The 23,184-nt window shown below is 35.3% G+C and overlaps 1 protein-coding gene across 8 annotated transcripts in view; it reads right to left on the bottom strand.

The window, feature by feature from the left end:
• The window catches only part of SEMA5A (semaphorin 5A), a 314,761-nt gene that overhangs the window by 176,510 nt on the left and 115,067 nt on the right, over positions 1-23,184 (bottom strand). For all 8 annotated transcript variants that reach the window (XM_052703890.1, XM_052703888.1, XM_052703894.1 and 5 more), the window contains 2 exons: positions 21,078-21,177; positions 10,011-10,056 (listed from right to left, as the gene is read on the bottom strand). In XM_052703890.1, the coding sequence (XP_052559850.1) occupies positions 10,011-10,056; positions 21,078-21,177 (146 nt within the window). The remainder of the gene's footprint in view (positions 1-10,010; positions 10,057-21,077; positions 21,178-23,184) is intronic.

Genomic DNA, 23,184 nt, shown 5'->3' with positions numbered 1-23,184 from the left:
CAAGTACCAAACCGAGCATTTCATTCAAATTGTCAATTTTTAAAGCTCCAAAAGTAAAGTAAATAAATTTATAAATATATATATATATATATATATATATACATAAACCTTGTGTTCAAAGTGATTCATTCAGGTTTCATTTAGAGACTAAGATTAAGAAACTGAATCACGTTCCATAAAAAAAAACGGTCAATACCACAAGAATTATTTATCTAATTAATATAAATATAAAGGGTGTTCCTTCTGCACCGGTTACTGAACAATTCTACAATATCCACTATTTTCATAACATTACTTTGCCAAGGTATCCACATAAATATGGAATTCTGATATTTTTCTCAGGACTCTTATTTGCCTTTTAGCAAATATAAGTGAATCAATCAATTAAAAAAATAAGCAAAGCAATACATAAGCAAGTTTGGAGTTGTCTATTTTTGGTTATTGCAAGGTTAGCTGTCCGCTGGGAAAAGTACTAATGGGTTTCAATCAAGAAAGTCATTTTCATAATTGAAAATATAGACAAAGAGCAGGTATAAATATTAATCTCTAATCAAATTCCTTTAAGATTAACTCATTTACCTTTGAATCATATTCTTGTCATTGCTTATTTCAAGCTAAATTCCCATAAACATCAAGATAGATGAACCAGCCCAAACACAGATTCTAAGTTTTTCTACAGCTTTACAATAATCCTGTTTGAGATTTTGTTCACTTGATTGACAAATCAATACCCCAACAGCCATCACGTCACTGAATTATTTTATAGATCTGAGAAGAAAATAAATCATTTTTCAGGCACTAGAACAAATGTGAAAACCAGAAGAATTGGCTAGAGAAGCTGGTATTAAAATCATGTGAGGGAATAAAAGTAAAAAAGAAAAAAAAGCAGATGGATCTCAAGTGAGCCTATAACAAGGATAATTACTGAAAAGATCAGCCAATGTTCAATCCGCAATGAAGCCTTGCTTAAGAATGCTCATTAGTAGTCACACAATCTTTTAATTTCATACTGATATTTCACTTTAGAGAGCATGACAGAAAGAGTTTATTTTAAATTTTAGATGCAGTTCACTTACTGTGAAATCTTGCCGCATATGGCAAGCATATAAAATCCCTATTGTCATATTCCGTACAGATGTCTAATTCAAAAATGGAGTGGCATTTGTGCTTCCTGTACTGTCAGCATTCTTCCCCAGCAGGGTTAGACAGCTGGAGATGCAGATGTTGATGGATCCTGTTCTTCAGTATACAGCTGCCCCCATGATCTGGCAGACAGCCTGAGCACCTGACCCCAAGGCTCTGAGTTCCTCTGGGGGGCAGATGAGCAGGAACACTGTCATGAGGCAGAACCCACTGACCAAGTGTAACTCCTAAATGCTCACTGTACTGAGTTGTCTTCAAAAGGCAATAATCTTACAAAAAAAAAAAAAAAATAGAATAACAAATCACAGCTATGAGAAATAATGTAGTTGTGTATTATGTCAGTACATCGTTCAAACAAGGAATATTTTCAGTGTGGCTGCCATGAAATAAATCCAAAATAAGACCTGAACCAGTGATTTAATACAGAAATCTCATATATATGCCAAACCCAGATACTTCAAAGCACATCTAACTTTACTAAATAAAATTATTAACATATTTTGACATGATTTATAGCTCACAGACTTGACAACAGAAGTATCATATTGTACCATCTGGAACGAGTAAAACAATACATGTCAAAAGAGATAAGAATACCTACTAAAACTGGGGAAGGGAAAAGGTAGTAGAAAAACCAGGACAGTCAAAATAAAGGCAACTTATTTCCCAAAAGACTGGATAAACTTATCAGAATAAAACTTGAAGCTACTTTAACTATTATCCTTAGTTCAGAACAGGAGTACCTCCTTATGCTTCATCTAAACAGCATCTCTGAAACATTTAGGAGCAACAATCCTCATCTTAAATTGAGCTCAACAGTGCTTACCAGGCAAGCACTGTCCCTCTGTGTCCTCAGTCATTTATGAGAGCACCCCTACAAGCTTCCTACACTTGCTCAGGCTTCTCTCCAACCACTGTTCTCCTTGTAAGATCCTCAAGACCTTTCCTTTCCCTTTGATTCTTTACATATTTCAGAATTCTGATGGCTTTTGTTTTGTTTTTTTGTTGTTGTTGTTTGGTTTTTTTTTTAATAAAAAAAATAAAATCTAGCAAAGATCTAGTTTCATAAATCTAAAAAAAATATCCAAAACTACCTTAGGGACCAGGGGAACAGAACTTTTTGCCAGTTCTTTCCATAATTCAGCAGCTGGGTACATCCTTTAACAGCACTGTGGCAAAAGTTCCCTAGAGCTCAACGCATCTTAAAGTTTTATCTCCCATGTCAAGTGGACCCAAGGCTACTGAGCCATTTTCTCTCAATTCTCTCAGTTCAAGTGTTTTTAATTTCATAGGTCAACAAGCAGTGTCAGGGTACAATATGGACCACACAGTGTCCTCAGACGACATATTGATGTTATGCAAAGAGGTGTAAGCTGAAATCATTGCCAACACTTAAAATTACCCAATAGAATCTACGTCCGTTACTCTGGTAGAATTGTTTAATCGATCTCTGCAGTACTGGAAAACGCAATCCTCTTTGTATCCCAGAAGACCTGTCTTTAAGCTTACTCCTAAGACATAGATGATATACAAGTTGTGGCTGCACTCACATTAGTTATCATAGGTCAGGACAGACAATAAACATACATATCACTGTCTATAACCAAAACCTAATAATCATATTTGCAGATCCTGTATTACAGATAGAATGGGGACATGTCTTTCAAAGCATATTCCAAATATTTTCTAAATTGTTAAACAGTGCAGCACCACTGAAGCCTTTGACCAGGAACTGCTTGTAGCCAACTCTCCACTCAGGCAAGACAACAACAGATTGAAGACTATCTGCTTTCATTCTCTATATTTTCTGCTTTCATTTTCTGTACAGTCAGTCATTTTTGCGTTTATTTAATACAGACATTACAGACATTGGAAAAGGCTACTTCTCAAGGAGAGCCCGTTTCCCTACCGTAAGCACTGACTTGTGGTATGTGACTTGTCACACTGCTTTATTCCAGAATCAGCTGAAGCATGCCATGGTCTTATATACAGACTAGATATTTGGAAAGCAGAAGCTTAGTTTCCCTTCAAACATGATACTTCATGATTACTCTTCTGCAGATGCATTAGTTTGCTCATGCTCAAGAAAAAACACAGGTACCAGCTTCTTAAAAAAAGGCATTTCCACAATTACTTCTGGGGTATGTAACAGTCTGGTTGCACACCACACATACCAGGAAAATTCAGCAGTCGATCACTCAAAAAGGGATAAATTATATCACTATAAAATCCTCATCAGCAATTTCTTGAATATCTGCAATGAAACAAATGCACATACCATTTGAAATCGTCTCTATTTCTCATGAGAACAAATGCACTTATATTTTATATCCAGGTGATTCAGGCTTCCCCTCTATCTCAGACACAAAACAAGTGTTTGTTATCTAAAAAAAATGAGGAAGTTTGCTCTAGTGGTAGTGAAAAAATTCAGTACCTATTTGTCTTTGCTGCAAAATCAGAAGAGAAAATTACAGTAAGCACACAAGATATGCTGGCTAATAAGCAAAGGTAGGAAACTAAAACCCTAAGCTTCTGCAGCTAGATGGATGTTTTCAGATTCATTTGCCTGGAAATAAACTTGTGCTTGTATTTTAATACTGATCCCAAACAATGACAGATACAGCAAATAAATGACAAAGCCTTTGCCTGGCTTTCTTCTTCATACTCACACGCACAGATAAAGACAAGGCAGTTGCAAAGACCTGCCAATTTGCCAATATTTTGCCTCACTTGGACTCATTCTAAACTTGCATGACACATTTCAGCTGTAGTGAAGGGCATATGAAATTACAAGTTCTGGAAACAAAAAACTCCATGCTACTTAGAAGCCAATTTTAAATGATTAACGGAGATGAGCAGAAGAGAAGTCATACATCAACTGTCTTCCTCACATGCACCCTGTATAGTTTTGTGGTGGGATCTGCAGAACATCACAAAGGAAAAAAAACACAACCAAATACATATGTAACTAGTCTAATGTAGGCAAAAATTCCCATGTATAGAAAGACTATTCACAATGAATATTGAAAGAGAACATGCCCAAATGCAACCAAAGACAGATTTAGAAAATTTGCCATCTTATGTGTTAACATGCAGGGGTATCTATGAACACTATTTTAGCAGCTTCCCCCTCCTAAAGGAAATGAATTACACATCATTCCCTAAAGGAAATGAAATGCCTGCCAGTAGCTCATTTCCCCACAGATACACTATCGAGAGAAGATAAGAATACATGCAATCTAACATATTTCATCTAGTTTGAGGAAACCCCTGTAAACTACATGTAGAAGAGGTCAGTGGGTTACAGATTGAACACGTGAAATTATGGCATTCATCTTTAGCTTCCAATAAAGTTGCAAGTTTAATCAGAAAAATACAGTTCTGTGTGTAGACAACAGTACAAAATGAGAACACTAATGATACCACAGATAAAGAAATGCTCACCTCATGCCCCTATGAAAAAGTTTTATGAATACTAGTTGTTTCTTTTGCTTTCAAGACCTCCAGGAATAATTTGCAGAAGTCTTACCAGCACCAAAAGTAATTCTAACCTATCTGCTATGGTTATCCATTTTTCATTCACATGACTCAGATGCACATATGAAGAGCCCAAGCATAAATAATGTTTTGGTGGATGATGCAAGCAATTGTTATTTCCTAATTGATACTACAACTGGCATAAATATTTCATCTTTTTATAAAAATATCATAGATTGTCTAAAAAATTAAAAAGTATTAGAAGTATTAAGTATTAAAAATTTTCATGTATATTTTCAACATATACAACAGTTCAACTCAGTATTCAGCCTACCATTCAGCCATTAATGACACATAAAGCTGAAATGTCATTTGTAGGAAGTATTTCAGATGTACTTGAAACATGCAAACACCAGTAAGCATCTCCTTTGTATTAGCCATTCTCCAAAGCAACTCTTATTCCTGGCAATTTGTAAATCCCATCTTGCCTTCACTTACCTGAAAGTCTCATTAGCAGTTAATAAATAAATAAGTAAAATCAGCTTCACGCTCTTATATTTAAAGTTAAATGAAAACCTCAAAAAAAAAACTTCTTAGCTTGTATGAAGAATTTGGTGCTTTTGCAACAAACTGGGAACCAAAATTGCCTTTAAAAATGGACTTGGTGGTGTCTGTGTTTTCAACAGAAAAATGTACAGACTCAACACGAGGATAAAATCTCAGGAGAGTTACATAACTACAGGAGCAAGTGGAAGGGGGTAATTTTCAAAGTGGTAACAGCCTCCATGGCTAGAAGATTAAAGTGAAAGGTGAGATGAAATTCTTAATGTATTTACAGGACATATCCATATAAAGATGCCACAATTGTTATAAAAGATTATATAAGCCAGCTTGTATCAGCGTACATTTTTCCTTCATCCATAAAATAAACTGTACAGATGTATCAGCAAACTATCTGAGGATTAGGAAAGGAGGTGCAAAAATCTTTGAATTTAGAATCACTCTTTTCCAAGATTAAAAAAAAAACTTCAAAAACTACATTTGTTACAGTCATCTTCTACATATTGCCAAAGTCCCACTATTAATTCTGATACTGTCTAGATATCATAATTTAAAATACTTTTTCTTCTTCCTGAGTTATTTACTGTAGGACTACTATTTTGACTTCTGATTTTGTATTTTAAGAAATATGTGAGAGTTCTCAGAAAATTCAGCTTTCACCTTAGGCAATGTTTTCAGGCAATTTTTTACTGTTACTTTTTAGGTGAGTGATAAAAAAAAAAAAAAAAACCCTCAAATGAAAACTACATAGATTCAGGCTTTCAATAATAGCAGAAAGCCTACATGCTACTATGCTGAACCGAGATGTATAACATATTTGTCATTCTACAACTGTAGCCCAATGAGGGCTTCTTTCCTAATCCATAATAACCATTCACACATTGTTCTGACAGCCAGCTTTGAACAAATTGACTTCTAGGCTTCTCCAGCAAGAGCTTTAAAGGGCTTTCACTCTTTGTATTCTTCTTTATTCTCCCACACAGAGAAAATTGCTGAGACACATCAAATACCAGTTTGTTATAGACACTATCGTATTGAACTTGCTTACTCAAACAGGCTTTTTCTATAAAGTACAGAAAACAGAATCATGGCATGTTGGATGACATCTTTGATGCATCCACAATGGGCAACAATGGCTCGTTATCTTGTGTTAGATACACATCCTGTCTGAGGCAATCTATTAACATTTTAACTCTCACTTTTACAAGGGATTAACTTTCACTAAAGAAATGAAAACAGAAACCTTTCAATGAATGAATTCTGTTCTGCATTTCTATTATGAGAATTTAAAATTCAAACATCTATTTTTCTTTTTAAAAATGTTATCTATCATTCATAAACTATTTCCCAGGTACCCAATTCAAAAAAAAAAAAAAAAAAAAAAAAAAAAGCATCTGTATATATTTGATACATATTGGCTTTTTTTTTTTCTCCCACAACTGTATAAACACAGATTCATTATTCTACCATTCACTTTTAGAAAGATTTCCCATTACACAGTTGTTTCTGATAAAAATGCAATGTCTGATAAAATTACAAAATAATATCTTACCTGAAAAAACTCTTTCAAGGATACATATAATGAAAATTGTAAAGATGACATACATAGATGGACTTGGGTGGACTGTTCGACAAAGAACTGATTGTGAGATCGTACCCAGAGAGTGGTGGTCAACGGCTCATCATCCAGATTGGAGATCAGTGGTGAGTGGTGTCAGTACTGGAACTAATGCTTTTTAACATCTTCATCAGTAACATAGATGTGGGATCAAGTGCACCCTCAGCAAGTTTGCAGATGACACAAAGAATGTGTGGTCTGGACAACAAGCCCAAGGGATGGAATTCCATTCAGAGAGACAGACAGGCTTAAGCATTAGGCCTGGGAGAACATCATGAGGTTCAAGAAAGCCAAGTGCAAGGTATTGCACCTGGATTATGGGCAACCATGACTATCAGTACAAGCTGGGAGATTTAAAGAAAGAACACAGCCCTGTTAAAAAGGACTGGGGGGTAGTGGTGGACGGGAAGTTGGATATGAGCCAGCAATGTGCCCTCACAGCCCAGAAAGCCAATTATGAAAAACTCCAGTGGCTACTTAAGCGTAACAGATGGGGAAAACTTATTTATATTTAAAAAAAAATAAAAATGAAGTGTATCAATGATCAAGATTAATTTATAAACATTCCCTTTCTTTCCTGAAACATGCTATAAGAAAGATTAAACTGATGAATCAAGACAAAGCAAAGCAGAAATATAAACAAAATAAAGAGTTTCAGAAGTTTAATTGAAAACTGGAAAAAAAATGCAAATTGTAACAAAGATCCTCACTTTTTTGCTGGAAGTACCTGCTGCACATGAGGAACAGTCAGCAATTTTCTTCATCCTTCATACATACAGTAATGAGAATAAAGTTCAAGCAATGTTTTAAAATAATTAAACAACAAGTGTACAGGTTACACTGTTTCCAGACCTTTCATATTTTTATTATTCTAAACTGAAAATACTGTACAACTAGCACTTCACCATGCACCTTTTCTTCCAGATGTGAAAATAACTAATTAGTCTGTGAAACATCTGCACGTTTTCAGAAAGGCTTCTTCATGCATCATAACCAAATAAACAACATAAACAGAAAAATTAAACCGTTTTTATGCATTAGGCAACTTTGTGAAGAAAAAATGCTGCAAGAACAACTCTGTCAGTTCATAAAGTGTCAAAGCGTTCAATCATTCAGCGAACAAATGCTTACTAGCCATAAGATTTTAATGAACAAAACCACAGCATGCCTTACTTCTCCTGCAAAATTCCATTTCTCAAGGATTTCATATCATTTTAACCATTTCTCATTGTTTCCCTACCTCTTTCAACCACAACAAAGTTTAAAGTTTAAAAGATTTGGAACTTCAAATGCTGCATATTTTAGTCATTAACTTGGTAACATCCTCTCATCCTATAGCCATTCTGTAGAGATGTAAAAGATTCAGGTTCCACTTTAAAACATTTATTTACTACGAGTGACTGAGAACACATATACCCTAAGGTTTCAGAAATTGAGGCTTACTTCTGTTCTTCTTTGGGCAAATCCTATGACACCTGTGGATGACAGCATTCACAAACTAGGATTCTGTACTTTTCTAGAGTATAAGAAATGTTTGTAAACTTCTATGAATCATTTGGTAAATACAGTTTTGGATTTAGGTGAGTTTCAAGTTCATAGTTGATAAATTCTGGTGAATCCTGAACTTTCCTATGGAAGGTTATGCTTATTTTAACTAACAGAGCTTTCACACTTTCTAGTGTGAGACTTTCAGAGATTGCCTCTCTATCTTAGCTTTCTCCAAAAATACTATGGCTAGTTGTGGAATCATACTTGGAATTGTAGGACTTCCTACAATTAATGCCCACTGATGGTGGAAGTGGTAATAATGGTGCTGATCTGGAGGGAGGTACCTGAAGGGACTTACTTTTATTACTGCATGATCAATGACAACCTTCCTACTTTCCCTGGAGGACTGCAGGATGACCTAAATGTAATACACATTACTCCTGCTCTACTTGCATCAAAACAAAGGCTTCAGATATCTCTCAGCTCACTTAGAGCTGCCGTAACAGATACGTTTCCCAGCCTGGAAGAATCCGAGGAAATACATCTTCTGATACATTGTATGTAGGGCAGCCCTAGAACACCTAAGAGGACCAAATGGAAAGCATAGGGGAAGAAAAGGAAGAGGTTTGTGAAAGACAAGTATGGAAGAGTCATAATGATAGAGTACAAAAACAGGAAAAAAATTTAGAAACATGGAATAGGGGTAGAAAATATGCTAGTAAGAAAAAATACTGGCATACTTTGTTTTTTAGAAATGTAATCCCAAACTGTTGTAGGAAAAGCCAAACCAATGATGTTACAGCATTAACAAGCTTCTGTACAGTCAGACGACAAAAACTTAGTAGTCCAGCAGAAAATCAACACCAGGGTTTCTGTCCTAGTATGAAATCACCATGGGGGTGATGTTTGAATAAGCAGTTACACACTTCTGTAGAGTAGAGATTTCTCCCACTGTAGTGACCTGAGTCTATTGATACTTACCCTAACAGAGGAAAGCTAGGTTAAACACTGAAAGAAAAAAACAACTAAGCCAAAGCAAGGAACACCACTCAGAAGATTGAGAGAAGATGAGATAGCAGATATGTGATAAATTCAGCATGGAAGTTTCACAAAGAAATAAACTGATCACGAATTATCACTTGGCTTTGACACCTAAGTGCCTCTTAAAAGCTTTTAGTTTCTAGTTCCAAGCTCCAACAAGTTTTAAACAGCAGATAGCTGCCTTTTATACAAAACTTGGGTTCTATTATCTTTGTTCACATTATATTACTTCATTGGGAATCTGCTGTTTAATTTACCTAATTTTTCTTCAGTAAGTATGAAAGAAGCTTTTAGTTTATCATTATTTTAAAAACACCTTTCATCCTTAATAATAATACATTCTGCAGACAGAACCTTTAACAAAGTCCACAATCCAAAGTTAGAATATTTTCCTAAGAGAAATAATCCTTTTTTCCAGTTTCCTTTTTTTTTTTTTTTTTTTTTTTTTAATAGATCCATGCTAACAAAAATCCCAGCAGAAAGTAAAGCAACATCAGGTCTGCATGGCCTGGGACAAACACTAATCTAGAATTAAAATGGATTATATGACTTATATAATACAGCAAAGAGGACAAAAATAGCTGAATATTTGTCTGTGGCTAAAAGCTTATGAATATATCGCAATTATGTGCTCTAAAACATTCGCCTAACCTATATAAGACAAAGAAAACACTTAACATACCTGTATTAGAGAGAGATCCTCGAGTTGCAACCTGAAGAGGTAGTTTCTAGAGTTCAAAAATAAAAGAAAAAAATAGACAAAAATTTCATTAAATTGTTACTAGCATTTAAAAAAGGGTATAATTAATGAATATAAAAGAAAGAAAAAATGGAAACATGACTGGGACTCAGGATTATTAAGCCTTTGATGGACTGTCATCTAAACACTGCGCTTTGGCTAAAGATTTATGGCAATTTCCATAACTGATTTTCAGCTTGAAAACTGTATATGAAGTGGATATTTACACTGCACATATGGATTTCTGGACCATACAGTCCAGTCCTCCATTAGAACTAACTGGATGAAACGCGGTTCTTCAGCAGATTCATATTACCAGCATTAATTGTCTAAACAAGAATAAAACAGCATGTAGTTTAGATCTATTTCTCTTAGCAAAACAGGAACCTTAGTTCAGCCACAGATATGTACAGTTTGAAGCAAAGGAACCCATTACAACAAAATCTCTACATAAACCACAAAATCTTATTTTTCATCCTATTTAGAGCCATTCTACCTTTTCCAAAGTGACTACAGAGTAATCCTTTTAAGGAAAAAAAATTTAAAAAAATAATTTTTTGAAAATAGAAAATGTAAACATGACTAATTTTTGTTTATTCACAACAAATGTGTAAGATTATTTTAACAGGTTTCAAAAAATTCATTTGAACAACGTGAACAAAAATAGATAGTAAAGCAACAATTAAATTTAAACTTCGAATTTAAATATTTGCAACAATCGCAAAGGATCAGCAATATTACACTCTGAAATTGGTAGAAGTATAATTTAAATTGAAATCTGGACATGTTTTCGGACATAACAATTCTGATTCTTTCCAAACAGGCATGAGATATTTCTAATGGGCACAGACAGTGAGGTCCTGTATTTTAAATGAGCCTCAGAAAAAGCAGCCTACGCCTAAACAATTAAAAATGTTATTTATTAAATCATATATCTGTGAAACACAACTGCTATCCCAGTCAGCTCTGTTTGTTGCCGGCAGTTCGCATGCATCTATATTTATGTATTGAGTCGTATGTGGTCACATATACACATATGGTCTTCTTGTGTGTGTATAGCAAACAAGGGAAATCAACTCTCCCTTTAAAAAATACTTATATATATATATTATGTGTTATATTATATATAAATATATATTTATATATATATAAATATTACTACAATGCCTGTGTTTGAGTCACAAAGAGACTTGAAAACAAAGAAAAGGGTACAGTGTTTACATAGAGAGCTTCATCCTCAAGTGCAAATTAACTTTAAAGACTTCCATTGAAAGTCAGGAAATGATGCATATAGTTTTCTAAACCATCTGTACTATCTCTGTAAAGACAAAAATTACCTTTATATTTTTATCTTGTTCAGATATAGTTAACAAGGAACATGCATATACTAAGATGGGTTCATACCTCATTGCATATATGGAATTGCTTCCATCAATCACCATTGATCGTGCTTCTTTCACTAGATATCAAAAGCTAAGAAACCTGCTGCTTCATCGCTGTTGCAAATCTTTCTTTCATTTACAGGAGAAGGACAACTTTTTTTCTTCCAGAGAAGTTGAACTGCATCCACAGCAGGTATAAATTGTTTTCTTAACTCAGTGGTATCAGAGTCACATCTCACTCTACAAATAAATGGATTCGCTGTTCTAGGATATATGAGCACAGTCTCATCTCACACTTCTATTTTTCAGGTCAGTACTTCCATACAGTGTCATGTCAGCTCCTATGAGTACTTCGTCTTGAGGTAGCTACTGAATCTTTATAACTGATGTGGCATCACAGAACAATGATTGAGGAATATTGTATTAATAATGATGAATTTCTATGGTGTTTCAATATGACATCATTTCAACTTATTAAAAAGTGATCCAAATTGGAAAATAAATAAATAAATAAAAATGCAGTCCTAGTGAAAAAGGAGGGCTGAAAGTCATTGTGTTCCTAAGAAAATGACATTTATGCCCCATGCAGTAGAGCACAATACTTCTCCCAGTAATATACCCAGCAAAATTACAAATATTGATCCAGTAAGTGTTTGAAAGAATAAAATGTCCACGTTCGTGTGAATGAATCAAGAGCCAGAGCTAATTACTGTACCTTTCCACATTTTCCAACTGTATGTGGCTGCCAACAACCTATTACATTTCTCTGTTTAGTAAAACCAGTTAAAATAAAAAGAAGGAAATCAAAGTGCAATAAATTGCAAAAGCATTAAAACTTGTAACATGAAGGCAGATTGGGCAAATGGATAGCACAGAGTGAATATTACAACATTAATAAAGTAAGGACAATTAGCAAATCAGCACTTGGTTTGCAATCAAAACTATTCCTACAAAAACATCTTCACCTCTGTAAAATTACTAAGTCTATATTTATCGCTATACATATAACAGTTTAACATATGAGAACTCATTAGAAAGGGTTATATCTGAGAAAAATCTAAATAAATAAATGTAAGAGTAAAAAAACCACACTGAAAATATGGTACTAATAACTTTGTCAGCCCAAAGGAAAAGCCAGCGCTAACTTTCTTGCTATATGCAATCATTATGCCTTTCATGAGACAGGTCACAGTGCTTATTTAGAGATGTTAAGTTTATGCCTGGGATTGCTATTTTCTAATCTGTTTCGATTCACTGTGCAGCATATATACTTCAAAGGCAACAATGGACGTAAAATAAAACTGTTCAAGCACATTTCTGAAGCATAGCTATAGACCTTTTAGCATGCAGGTCCATCTCTTGTCCAAGTATGGTGGTAATAAAAGTAAGACCAATACAATTTCACATGTTGGAATTCAACTGATTTTACATTGTCTGTAATTGGTAAATTTGTTTCCATTTTGCATTTAATGAAGAAAATGAAAATGTTACATAAATCTGCAAGGAGAAAGACACTATAATGAGAAAAAACCCATAACTGCAAGAAAATGTGCGATCCTACATTACTTCAGACCCTCAACAGATAAACTTGCTTTACATTCTCAGTACTGAACAACTTTCCTGGTTGCGCTACCAATCAGAATTGGTTAATCATGAGGCTGCTTAAACTCAATAACAAAGACATCAACTGGCATCAGTGGAAACCTGAATGAAGCACTACAAAAAGCAATCACTAGTCCCCATGTACTTCAATTTATTGCAGTGAATGCATCCTGCATGACTTCAAGTAAAAGGATAAAATTTATCTGCTATGTGTTTCATGTTCCAAGTCCATGTCAAAATCAACTGAAAACCCATCCACTATGGACTGTAAAGAGTGTTAATGGTTGTGAAACATAGTACTTTCCTCTTTCAGTGAAACAGCAAGGCATAAAATTTGAACAATAAATACTGTTGTATTAAGCACAGATGTAAATTAAAAGAACATTAAGGTGGCACACACCCCTTAGGAGAATGTACTGTAGGCTCAATGTTTGAAAAAAGCAAAAACAAAATAAACAAAAAAACAAACAACAAAAAAAAAACAACACACAAGCACCCATATTCCTCTGCAATGGAGTGCTCAAGTCAGAAACTCAAGGCACGACCAAATAGATATGGTCGAATCTCCTGGAAATAAAACAGCAAAAAATTCTTTCCTGTGAACATTTGAAGAAATTATTTCACATGAAGGAACAAAATTTAGCATAATTTACTGGAAGGAAAAAAAAATAATCAAGACTACAGTATAAGCTCCCTCAAAATTAAATATTAAGCAAAAGTCAAAAGTCATTATTTCGTAAAAGGGAAATGAAAAAGGGAAGCTTTGGGTGAAAGCCAATTCCAGTTCTTCATTGCAATAAAAGTAGCATTTGGAACTAAATCGATCAGTGGAAAGTAGATAACCTATATCATAAACTTACCATGTAGGTAATTGACTTGGTTCATTAACATACAGAATAAAAAAAAGAAAAAAAAAAGCATGAAAAAGTTAAGAATAACATCTCAGAAATAAAAAGAAATCTATATTAAATGACAACAGTAAAATCACAATAACGAAAAGTAAAGTTTTATCAATATTCAAAAGGACAAAGGCAGGATGAGGTTATCATAGACTGACCAGTGGGCACTCAGCTTTGCAAAGAGAATTGGCATAAATTAGGAAAAAATGGTATTATAAACTAAATCAACCCACTCAACAAGGAGCTTAACAAATCTGATTTATTTCTATGATGATTACTTGTCAGGATTAACAAGTCTTATAATAGATACCTCCCTGTTACTCTACACACAGCCTCAACAAAGCATGCCTTACAGAGGACCAGTAACAGTCAGGCATCACTTCTAGATATTTCATGCCAACTGCTTCTCCAGAAAAAGGAGGAAGGTACCAAGTGTAACTCTGGAGCTCACTTTCCTTCTGAAGTCCCCTCAGGCCATGTCAAACATATTACAGTCTTCTGTCAGCTCAAGCTTCCTTCATACAGCACCTGGGCTCCCAAAGCTGGAAATGATCACAGTGTATCTGTCACCTGCGCATCTCTTATGCCTTTAGATCACAGCTTTTCTGGTTATTATTCTTTAAATACATACAACTCTGTGAGCTTACTAGTTTTGTTTGAAATATCTTTATTATTATCAAAAACATTAATCAGGTATGTCATAACAGTAGACCAAGTCTTTAATACTCTTCTCTACTCTACTTCCCATATATAACTTCTATTTTTATGTTTTGGTTGATACAACATACACTATACAGCAGCCTACCACATAAATAGTCATGAATGTTTTCTGTGGTCTTTCACTATTTGAATCTTTAATATCTTAAAGTCTCACTGCTGCTTTCTAGGACTTTTATATCATGGTATCAGATTCTTAGGCAACAGCTCCCTGCCCTTCATTCCAGTGCCGTAAAAGTAAGCAGAAGGAGGCAAGGTCAGAAAGCACAATCTGTCAGTAAGGTTGAACTACAACAGCTGGATTGAAGACCATTAAAGAAGGAGTAGATAAATGGCATGAGAATATAATCTAACTGGGAAGGAAAGGAAGGCACAAATTGGTATATGCCATAGGGTTGTACTACAATTAGCACAGATCAAGCATGTACACATAAAGACAATTACTTCAATTAAAGACAGGAATCTTCAGAACACCTTTCTTTTGATACTATTTCTGAAGATGGTTTACACTGAAATAACATGGTCTCTGCTAAAAAATCTTCATTTACACCTGCCATATTTCCTTTTGTCTTGTCCTAGGTCAACCTCTAGAGCTCTTCTAATGCTGCATCATGTTTGTACAGTAAATAAAATGGCAAAACATTGAAACAGCACAAGAAAACAAACAGTTTTTGCAGGGTTAGAGAAATGTCTAGTCTTACTAGTCTTACTTTGCAATCAAGTTATCAGCAGACCTGGATGAAAAAGTGTCATAGTGGAGAAAGACATGAACAGGAGAAGGACAAAGCATTAGCTTTTAAAAATATTTAAAAAACCACTTACAAAGGTAGAAAAGGGAGACAAGGGGAGAAAGGCCCTCCTTTTTCAGTAGGATGACAATTTCTCTTAGATTTAACATTAAACCATATCTTAAATTAGATCTAATCAATCAGTGGAAGGACAGACATTGATTACTCTGAACAAAGTGTTAAATGAGCAATAAAACCCAGATGGATGTTCAAAGCATGCAGCAGCTAATTCCTGGTGCCTATATTCTCCCAGTATGCTCAAAGCATCTCATTAACAACAGACTCAGATTCTCCTGCTGGGAGCAGACAACAGTAAGAAGTGAACCTGTACAGTTATTTATTCCTTTATTAGAGATCTGTAAACCACTGTTAATGAATCCCTTAATTTGCCTTTCTGTTATTGTGGCAAGTAGTAGTAATGGTTCAAATTAACGTTCCCAAACACACATCTAATTAAGTGAAAAGGCATACTGTTATAGTCCTTCATCAGCAGGATAAGGAGTGACTGAGGCAATAAGCCACCTCAAGCAAGTGATAAACCTCAAAGCAAGTTTAATTAACTTGAAGGAGAACATACAGGAGAAAGCCACTGCTGTTAAAAAGCTCTGCTTTAAAAAAAAAAAAAAAAGAAAGAAAGAAAAAAAAAAGAAAAGAAGAAATCTACTTATATATTATTCTATTTAAAAAAAAAAAAGTTGGATAATAGCTTTAGAACCCATTTTTTATAAGCAAACAAAAGAATTTAAAGTATAGTAAAAACTAGCCAAATTTGAATTGTAAAAACTTTAATAGAGCACTTCATGAACAGCCTCCAGTCAGGCTCTTACCAGCACACAGTTTTAAGCAGAAGATGCTTGGGAAGAAGAGGGTTACTTTACTCTCACTTTAAACAAATAACCTTCTTTTGGTATAACCTGGTACAGTTTGAATAAAACAATTTTGGAAAAAGAAAAACTAACAACAGAAAAAGAACAGATGGAAAGAAAATGCAACTATTTCAAACCGCAGGATTTCTCCTTTGAACTATGGGTTTGAGACCAGATTCTAGTTAACTGTTTAACAAGATGCCTGGAAGAATTTTAACACTTTCGGATTTATAATAACTAGAATTGTTAAGTGTTTACTGTGTAGTCAGGGAATAAGGAGAAAGAAGGCAATGCACAATTTGTCAATACAATTCCGACACTGCTGCCTCCTCTCCCTGAGAAGGTCTTTCCCACATTTATTTGAGCTTTCCAGGGGGGAAACAAAGAAAACACCACAGGAGATGGAGCAAAGTCTGTATAAAAAAAAGAAAGCAAGTGGGGAACTTCATGATCTCCATGCTTTCTAGCTTCCCAAAATATAGGATTAATTATCATATTTGATTATGTTATATTATTAAGTAGGTCCACTAAATAGCACACAGATAAATGTACACCTGAATATTTTATTAGGATTTATCAGAATAAGATAAACAAATGGCCTTTCATTTCCTTGAGCTCAGTGATGACCTAATGTCCTAAAAATAATCCTTCGCTGATGCCACTTAATTATAAAAAAAAGTGTTTTGATATATGTTTTGTTTTGGTTTTTTTTTGAAGAAAACAAATGAATTCCTGTGAATGTTTCAGATTTTCACAGAACTCATTTACTTTGTCTGTCAGGTCATACATGATGTAACGAACAATTTCTGCAGCAAAGCTTAGAGATAGGGCAATTTAGCTATACTCCCATAAAACTCAACATCAAAAGCCAACAGCCACCCTATAATGTACTAACAGTTGTTTTGCATCCATACAAGTGCACAGAGTCTCTTGTGAAACTATTTTATTTCATTTCACTTAAATGTATAATCTCATCCAATTTAGCACATACCTATTAGAAGAAACAATTCATTTTACACTAAATCTAGATCCAATTGACATAATACTGAAAAATCTGTCATATTCTCCACATGCTAATTTTAAAACCTAACAACCAGAATAGAAATAATTCTTCTTCCCCTAATTCAGCTTCAGAAATTGAAGTTTAATCTTTGCTTGTCCTCACCATGTGCTTTGGGCTGCTTCATCAATGTCAGGTAATACAGCTTCTCCCTTTATCTCTACACGTCTGTCTCCACCTCCTCCAACCCCATTCCTCCTATTTCTCAAAGCTAACTAAATTAAATTTTCTACACAGGCAAGTTGTGGGAAAAGGTCCCAAGCAATCAGAGCAATGGAAGGTTTTTACTGAGATCCAGGTTAATTCATCCATCATTTTAGAAGACACTCCTCTCCCTCTGAAACCCTCGCCAACAGCGCACATATATCTCAGTTTGCACAGCAGGTTGACAGAAGACACAATTACAGGGTTTTAAAAGAAAAGTACTACACATTTGTGCTTCAGATTCAATACGTTATTAAGCAAACGTGTTACACTAGAAGGGGGTTAATGATTGTCAACTCTTTGACATGCAGACAAGTGCAAGCCTACACTAAACACTAGCTTTGCTAGTGTTCTTTTAACATTGAAACAGAAGGTATAATTGAACATTTACTGAACAGCAGTATTCAGAAACTAAAGCAGTCACTACTAAAACAAGTTGGACTTCATGATAGGAAAAGCATTTAAGTGTGACCTAGGAGGTCAAGACACCTCCCACGGTTGAAGTACAAGATTTGTGAGAAACTTGAGAGGTGATTAACAAAAATTGACTGCAGTTACTTTATTCTATTGCATTCAGAGAAACATAACTGTGCACACTCAAGAAATAAGCCAGACTGAGTCAAAAAGAACCTTTACTCAGATTGATAATTTCTCTCTAGAATGGGGGTGGAAGAATGAGGGAAATGAGGTAGTTGTTTCAAGTTGTAGGCAATATCGTAGCACAAGGAAAATTCTAGTGCTAGGGTGGGTGGGATGATTAAAATGGAAGTGTCAGCTAGCATTGGTCCACTTCAGATAGTTTTCAGAGATCTCTATGGGCGGTGCAAGGAAAGTGAAATGAGCCTAAGATACTCCTAATTAATCAACTCAAAACCTGCAGGAGAACTGGACATTTCACAAAACAAAATGTCAGCCAGAGACGTCCCCTGAGAATGGGAAGATAGCTGTGTCCAGGAGAAAATTTAAGTTTTTTTGCAAAACAGCTGCAGAACATTCACAGACAACCAGAGGATCACCTTTATTTCCCAAAATGAGTAGGCAAGACTAATTTTAGCAATAAAGGACTGCAAATAGCCGTCCGGCTAACTGCCTGCTATGGAAAATACTCTTCCTCCCATATATTTAGAGATCTCTATCTCAAGAATAGCTATTTTTCTTCTTTACCAGTTCATACTGGTAAAATGTGACAAAACTCATTGTTTCTTGACTAAATTACCCATGGCCAACTTCAAATAATTTGGTTTATTGCCAACACTACTGTACAGTTAATACAGCTATTTCCTCCACTAGATGTACCCACTGATGGATTTACAGGCAGTCACTGCGCACAGGCTCAGCCTTTTCTCCCAACACTGATTCCAGTTTTCTTCTGGCAGCTCTTCCCTACATCTCTTCTAAGCATATACAAGCAGAATTATATACGCTATTACAGTTTAATTCTCTCAAGAATCTCGTGCAATAGTATCAATCTTTCTCTGTCACTAGTGGAGACAGTTTTTAATGACTCATAGGATCATATCTGCCTTTTTTGCTTAGCCTCCGATGAGAATCCAGTGTATATCTCAGCTGGGATCCTCTCCATCTTTCTCATTACATTAAATAAGTCATAAACCTCTATGGAGGCTATAGAATATGGAAGACAGAAGAGCTCTGGGCTGTGAAAATCATTCTTAATCAGCTCAACTAAAGAAGAAGCCTAGGGGAATAAGCATGACCCCTCAGTTTTGTCTGGATGGTTGAGAAATAATTCGTAATGGGAGTACTTCTCCTGACAATGTAAATCAACTAATATATAATGCAAGTTTATTCGTATCTTTGTCACGTGCTGCACTACTACTGAATGACTGGGTAACATGTTAAAAGATTACAGACTATCATTTTTATCACTAAAACAGGAAATTTTAATTGGCCTAATCTTAGTGAAATTTCATTTGATGTAGTTACTAGTTTTTGAATACAAAAGTGCTAGTACAAGAACACAAGATAATAAAAAACTTATAATTTCTTGGAATAACTCAAGACAAATGATTCTGCAAATGATATTGCGCAGGAAATGAGAAATTAACAGTGCATTCTTCTCACTGTCTTTTATTAGAGCACATTTGCAGCTTAGGACAAAAAATTTCTCACTGCTTTTAGGACATGTAAAGCCAATAAAGTACATGAGGAAGAAACTTGAACTAAAATTTATCCACAGGCCTTAGCACAAACATAATAATGTCAATGCTCTATTCAGATGACTTAGAGTGAAGCATAGATACAAACAGTACTTCAAGGAAAAACTCTGGGAACTCATCACTCAACAGATAAAGTTACACACGTACACACGCACTCAGAAATCTATTTCCTCTTCTCAAATTTTGCAAAAATTCACATTTGTAACATCCTTGGAACCATTTGTGACTACAACTGGCTGCAAGCATCACTCCTGAAAAGGAGCCGAAAGCTCTACATCACATTCTCATGGAGTGGATTCACTCTACACAATCAGGAGGACTCCATGTAAAAGGTACATAATCAGTAATACCAACTCTTGCAGTTATGAGCCTGCAGCACCCCAGCAATAGCTTGCTCATCAACTGAATCTGTGACCCCACAACACAGAATGTCATCATACAGCATAGCAAGTGCTTCAAGAATAGTACAATATGTGTGCCAGACACAGAAAGGTTCACCTCTTGCAGGGACAAAAGTTTCTCACAGTACATTATACTGCTCTGTCTGGTTCAAACTCATTTTCAATTAGGAAACAAACTGGGAAACAAATATACTCCAATGCTAAATCTAACAAAAAAAATTACATGACTAGAACTTCAAACATTTTGTACAGTAAAACATATTCAAAAGGAAGACTTATTATTTAAGTCAGTTGGTTAAGATCTTTTGCCAAGGAAAATATTTTACTATAGTTTGGATGCTAAGAGAAAAAAAAATGGTGTATAAGGACTGACAGTGCTTCCAATGTTGACAGCTAGAACAGCATCATTATTTACCACAGCTTGCAAAGTACCATTCTTACTGTGTAGAAATGATGATTATCACTGACTTCAACACTAATTCTGCAGTCTTCAGCAGATTGTAATTGGCACTGCACTGAATAATTATTAGAATCACCCATGCAAGAAGAGCGATATTGTGTAGCCAAATCATTACAAGTTTTTTGTTATACTAACTTCTGTCACAGTGTCATACAATATCTGCCTTGTTTTACTGTATGCATCCAAAGTTTGCATCCAAAGTTTGAGAGTACCCCAGGATATCCCTCTTAAAAAGGATAAAAGAGTAAGACACTGTGCACTCTTCAATAGCAGGCATTCCATCTTTTAACTTGGGTCAGGAATAAGTTAAATAAACTAACAGTGTTTAGCTGAGTGAGTGTGGAAAGGAAGAGAGTCATACAAGAGAAACTTGATGTCAGAATTTGGCTCAGTATTACTTATCAAATAATAAAATCAAATCTGATGCAACATGAAAAGAAAATACATTTCTCACCTTGCTCCAGCAATAAGCTCTTTTTGTCCTGGATCAAATGTTAATTGTGAGAAGTCTACAGCATCTTCTGCTCTGAACATGTGTAACCAAGGGGCAATTTCTAAAACAATGAAGAAGAAATATATTTGTTATTGTAAATATCATAGTTACAGTACATCAGGTCCATTTGCAGATATCGTGGGGCTGTGAGTTCTCACTATGGTCTGCTGAAGAAATATAGAATATTTCCACCACCTTGCCATATAATCTTCACTACAGACTTATAAAATATATCAGGCATTTTTATAACTTGTCTTCCTCAGACCAATGCACTACTACATAAAACACAGGGCAGAAAAGAGGGCAAGCTGCTGAAAATCAACAACAAGCTGTATCTGCATTTCCTATTTTTAAAATTAAACACACATAAATAACCAACTCAGTAACCAGTAGAACACCAGCTCTTTATATATTTGTACTGCTATTATTCTTGCAACCATATCACTAGTTCGACACAATAGTGTGTTAATATCACCACAGAAATGACAAACTATGTTCTGGAAACATAGTAAGATTCACTTACTTTTATGTAGACATATTGAGAATATAAACGGTTCTTTAAAGAAAGTGTAGTTGCAAAGAAGTACAACCCTCAGAATTTTCTCTTAATTTTCACAATATCAAAAGGCTATTTTTAAACATTTTTCTGCAAACCAGTCACATGGAATGTATACAAGAGTAGAAGAAATCTACTTGCATATGACACAATGAGCTGCTGAACCATCTATTTAAGGACTACAGTTACAAAAAAGTCAATAAAAAGACCAAGGCTGAGCACATGGTCACGCCATTTGGAATACAGTCAATACCAACCCCCCCTCCCCCCCCCAAGAATATTACAGCATTGTCATTTTTGGAACTGACATCCCCAGCTGCAGTTCAGGTTATCAACCCCATTATAAACTTTCTTCTTAACTCACATGGATATTTTTACTTTTGCAAAAGACTGGATTGAAACAATCCATGTCTTCTTCCTGTTTCTGGATGATTTGTTCTTAATTTAAATATTGAAGTTTTAGCACAGGTAGGTCATCCATGCCTACAGAGAGAGCCCAGGAGAAAAACGTTGTTCTGTGCCCAAATTCTCAGCCATTCTCAGCCATTGCAGAGAATCACTGAACATACTGTGCAGAAGCTGCAGCATCATATATTCGGGGAAAAAAAAAAAAACAGATGGAACCACACAGTAGAATCACTTGGGTGTCAGAAAACTAACTTCTGCGTTTTTAATGACAGCCTGTATGCATCTGGGAAATTACCAGCCTGTAATGTCAGTTTGTACGCGTTCTGCAGAATTTGTAGCTGTTTCCATCTGTGCTGGATAGGTTATCAAATCAGGTCATTGGAGGGGATAGGGCCACTTATTAAACAACTATGTACAGCTGCCACCAGCTACCACTACAGATGCTGTGTACAGAACCTAGGAGGATTCAGCAGGGAAAAGAATATATATACACATTACACATTACAGGCCTGTATAGCTGTATATGCTATACATATATATATATGCTATATGTATTTATCTATTTATGCTTACACCTTAGAAGGCTACACAGGAAAGCCCAAAACAGGCATTTCCTAACTTTTGGATACTTGATTTTGCAACCTCAACTATTCAGTGATGCCTTCCGTATGAAATGATCAATACCAAAGTTGTAAAAAGTCAAGAAATCGGGTAGGACATAGATAAAGAAATAGAGATGCAAGTCTTTAAGAAGCTCACTTACTCAGAGCTTTAAAACCAGGCCAGAGGGCAGAGGATGCACCAAAGCTGGAAGAACAACCCTAGGACACAAGTTAATGGCAGAAGACTCCCAAGGAGACCAAGAAGCAATTCTCTTCCACTTGTCCTGTTGTCTCAGTACGGTAAAATAAAACTTCAAGATACAGCAAGGAGGTGATCAACATCATTTCCAGGTTTGGAGCAGGGAGGGCAGAGGTCAGGCAGTGCAAGGCAAGTCAAGGTGAGGGAGCGAAAAGAGAATTTAGGAAATCTCACTGAAATCTGGTTCCCCTCTGCTCCTGCAAACAATAAATTATTTTATCCTTTCTTTGTTGCATTCAGCGT

The sequence above is a fragment of the Tympanuchus pallidicinctus genome, unplaced genomic scaffold (genome assembly GCF_026119805.1).
Source record: "Tympanuchus pallidicinctus isolate F22 unplaced genomic scaffold, pur_lepc_1.0 scaffold5, whole genome shotgun sequence".
Classification (NCBI taxonomy): domain Eukaryota; kingdom Metazoa; phylum Chordata; class Aves; order Galliformes; family Phasianidae; genus Tympanuchus; species Tympanuchus pallidicinctus.
Note: the sequence above shows the minus strand (reverse complement) of the source record. Positions and strands in the feature narration are given on the sequence as shown.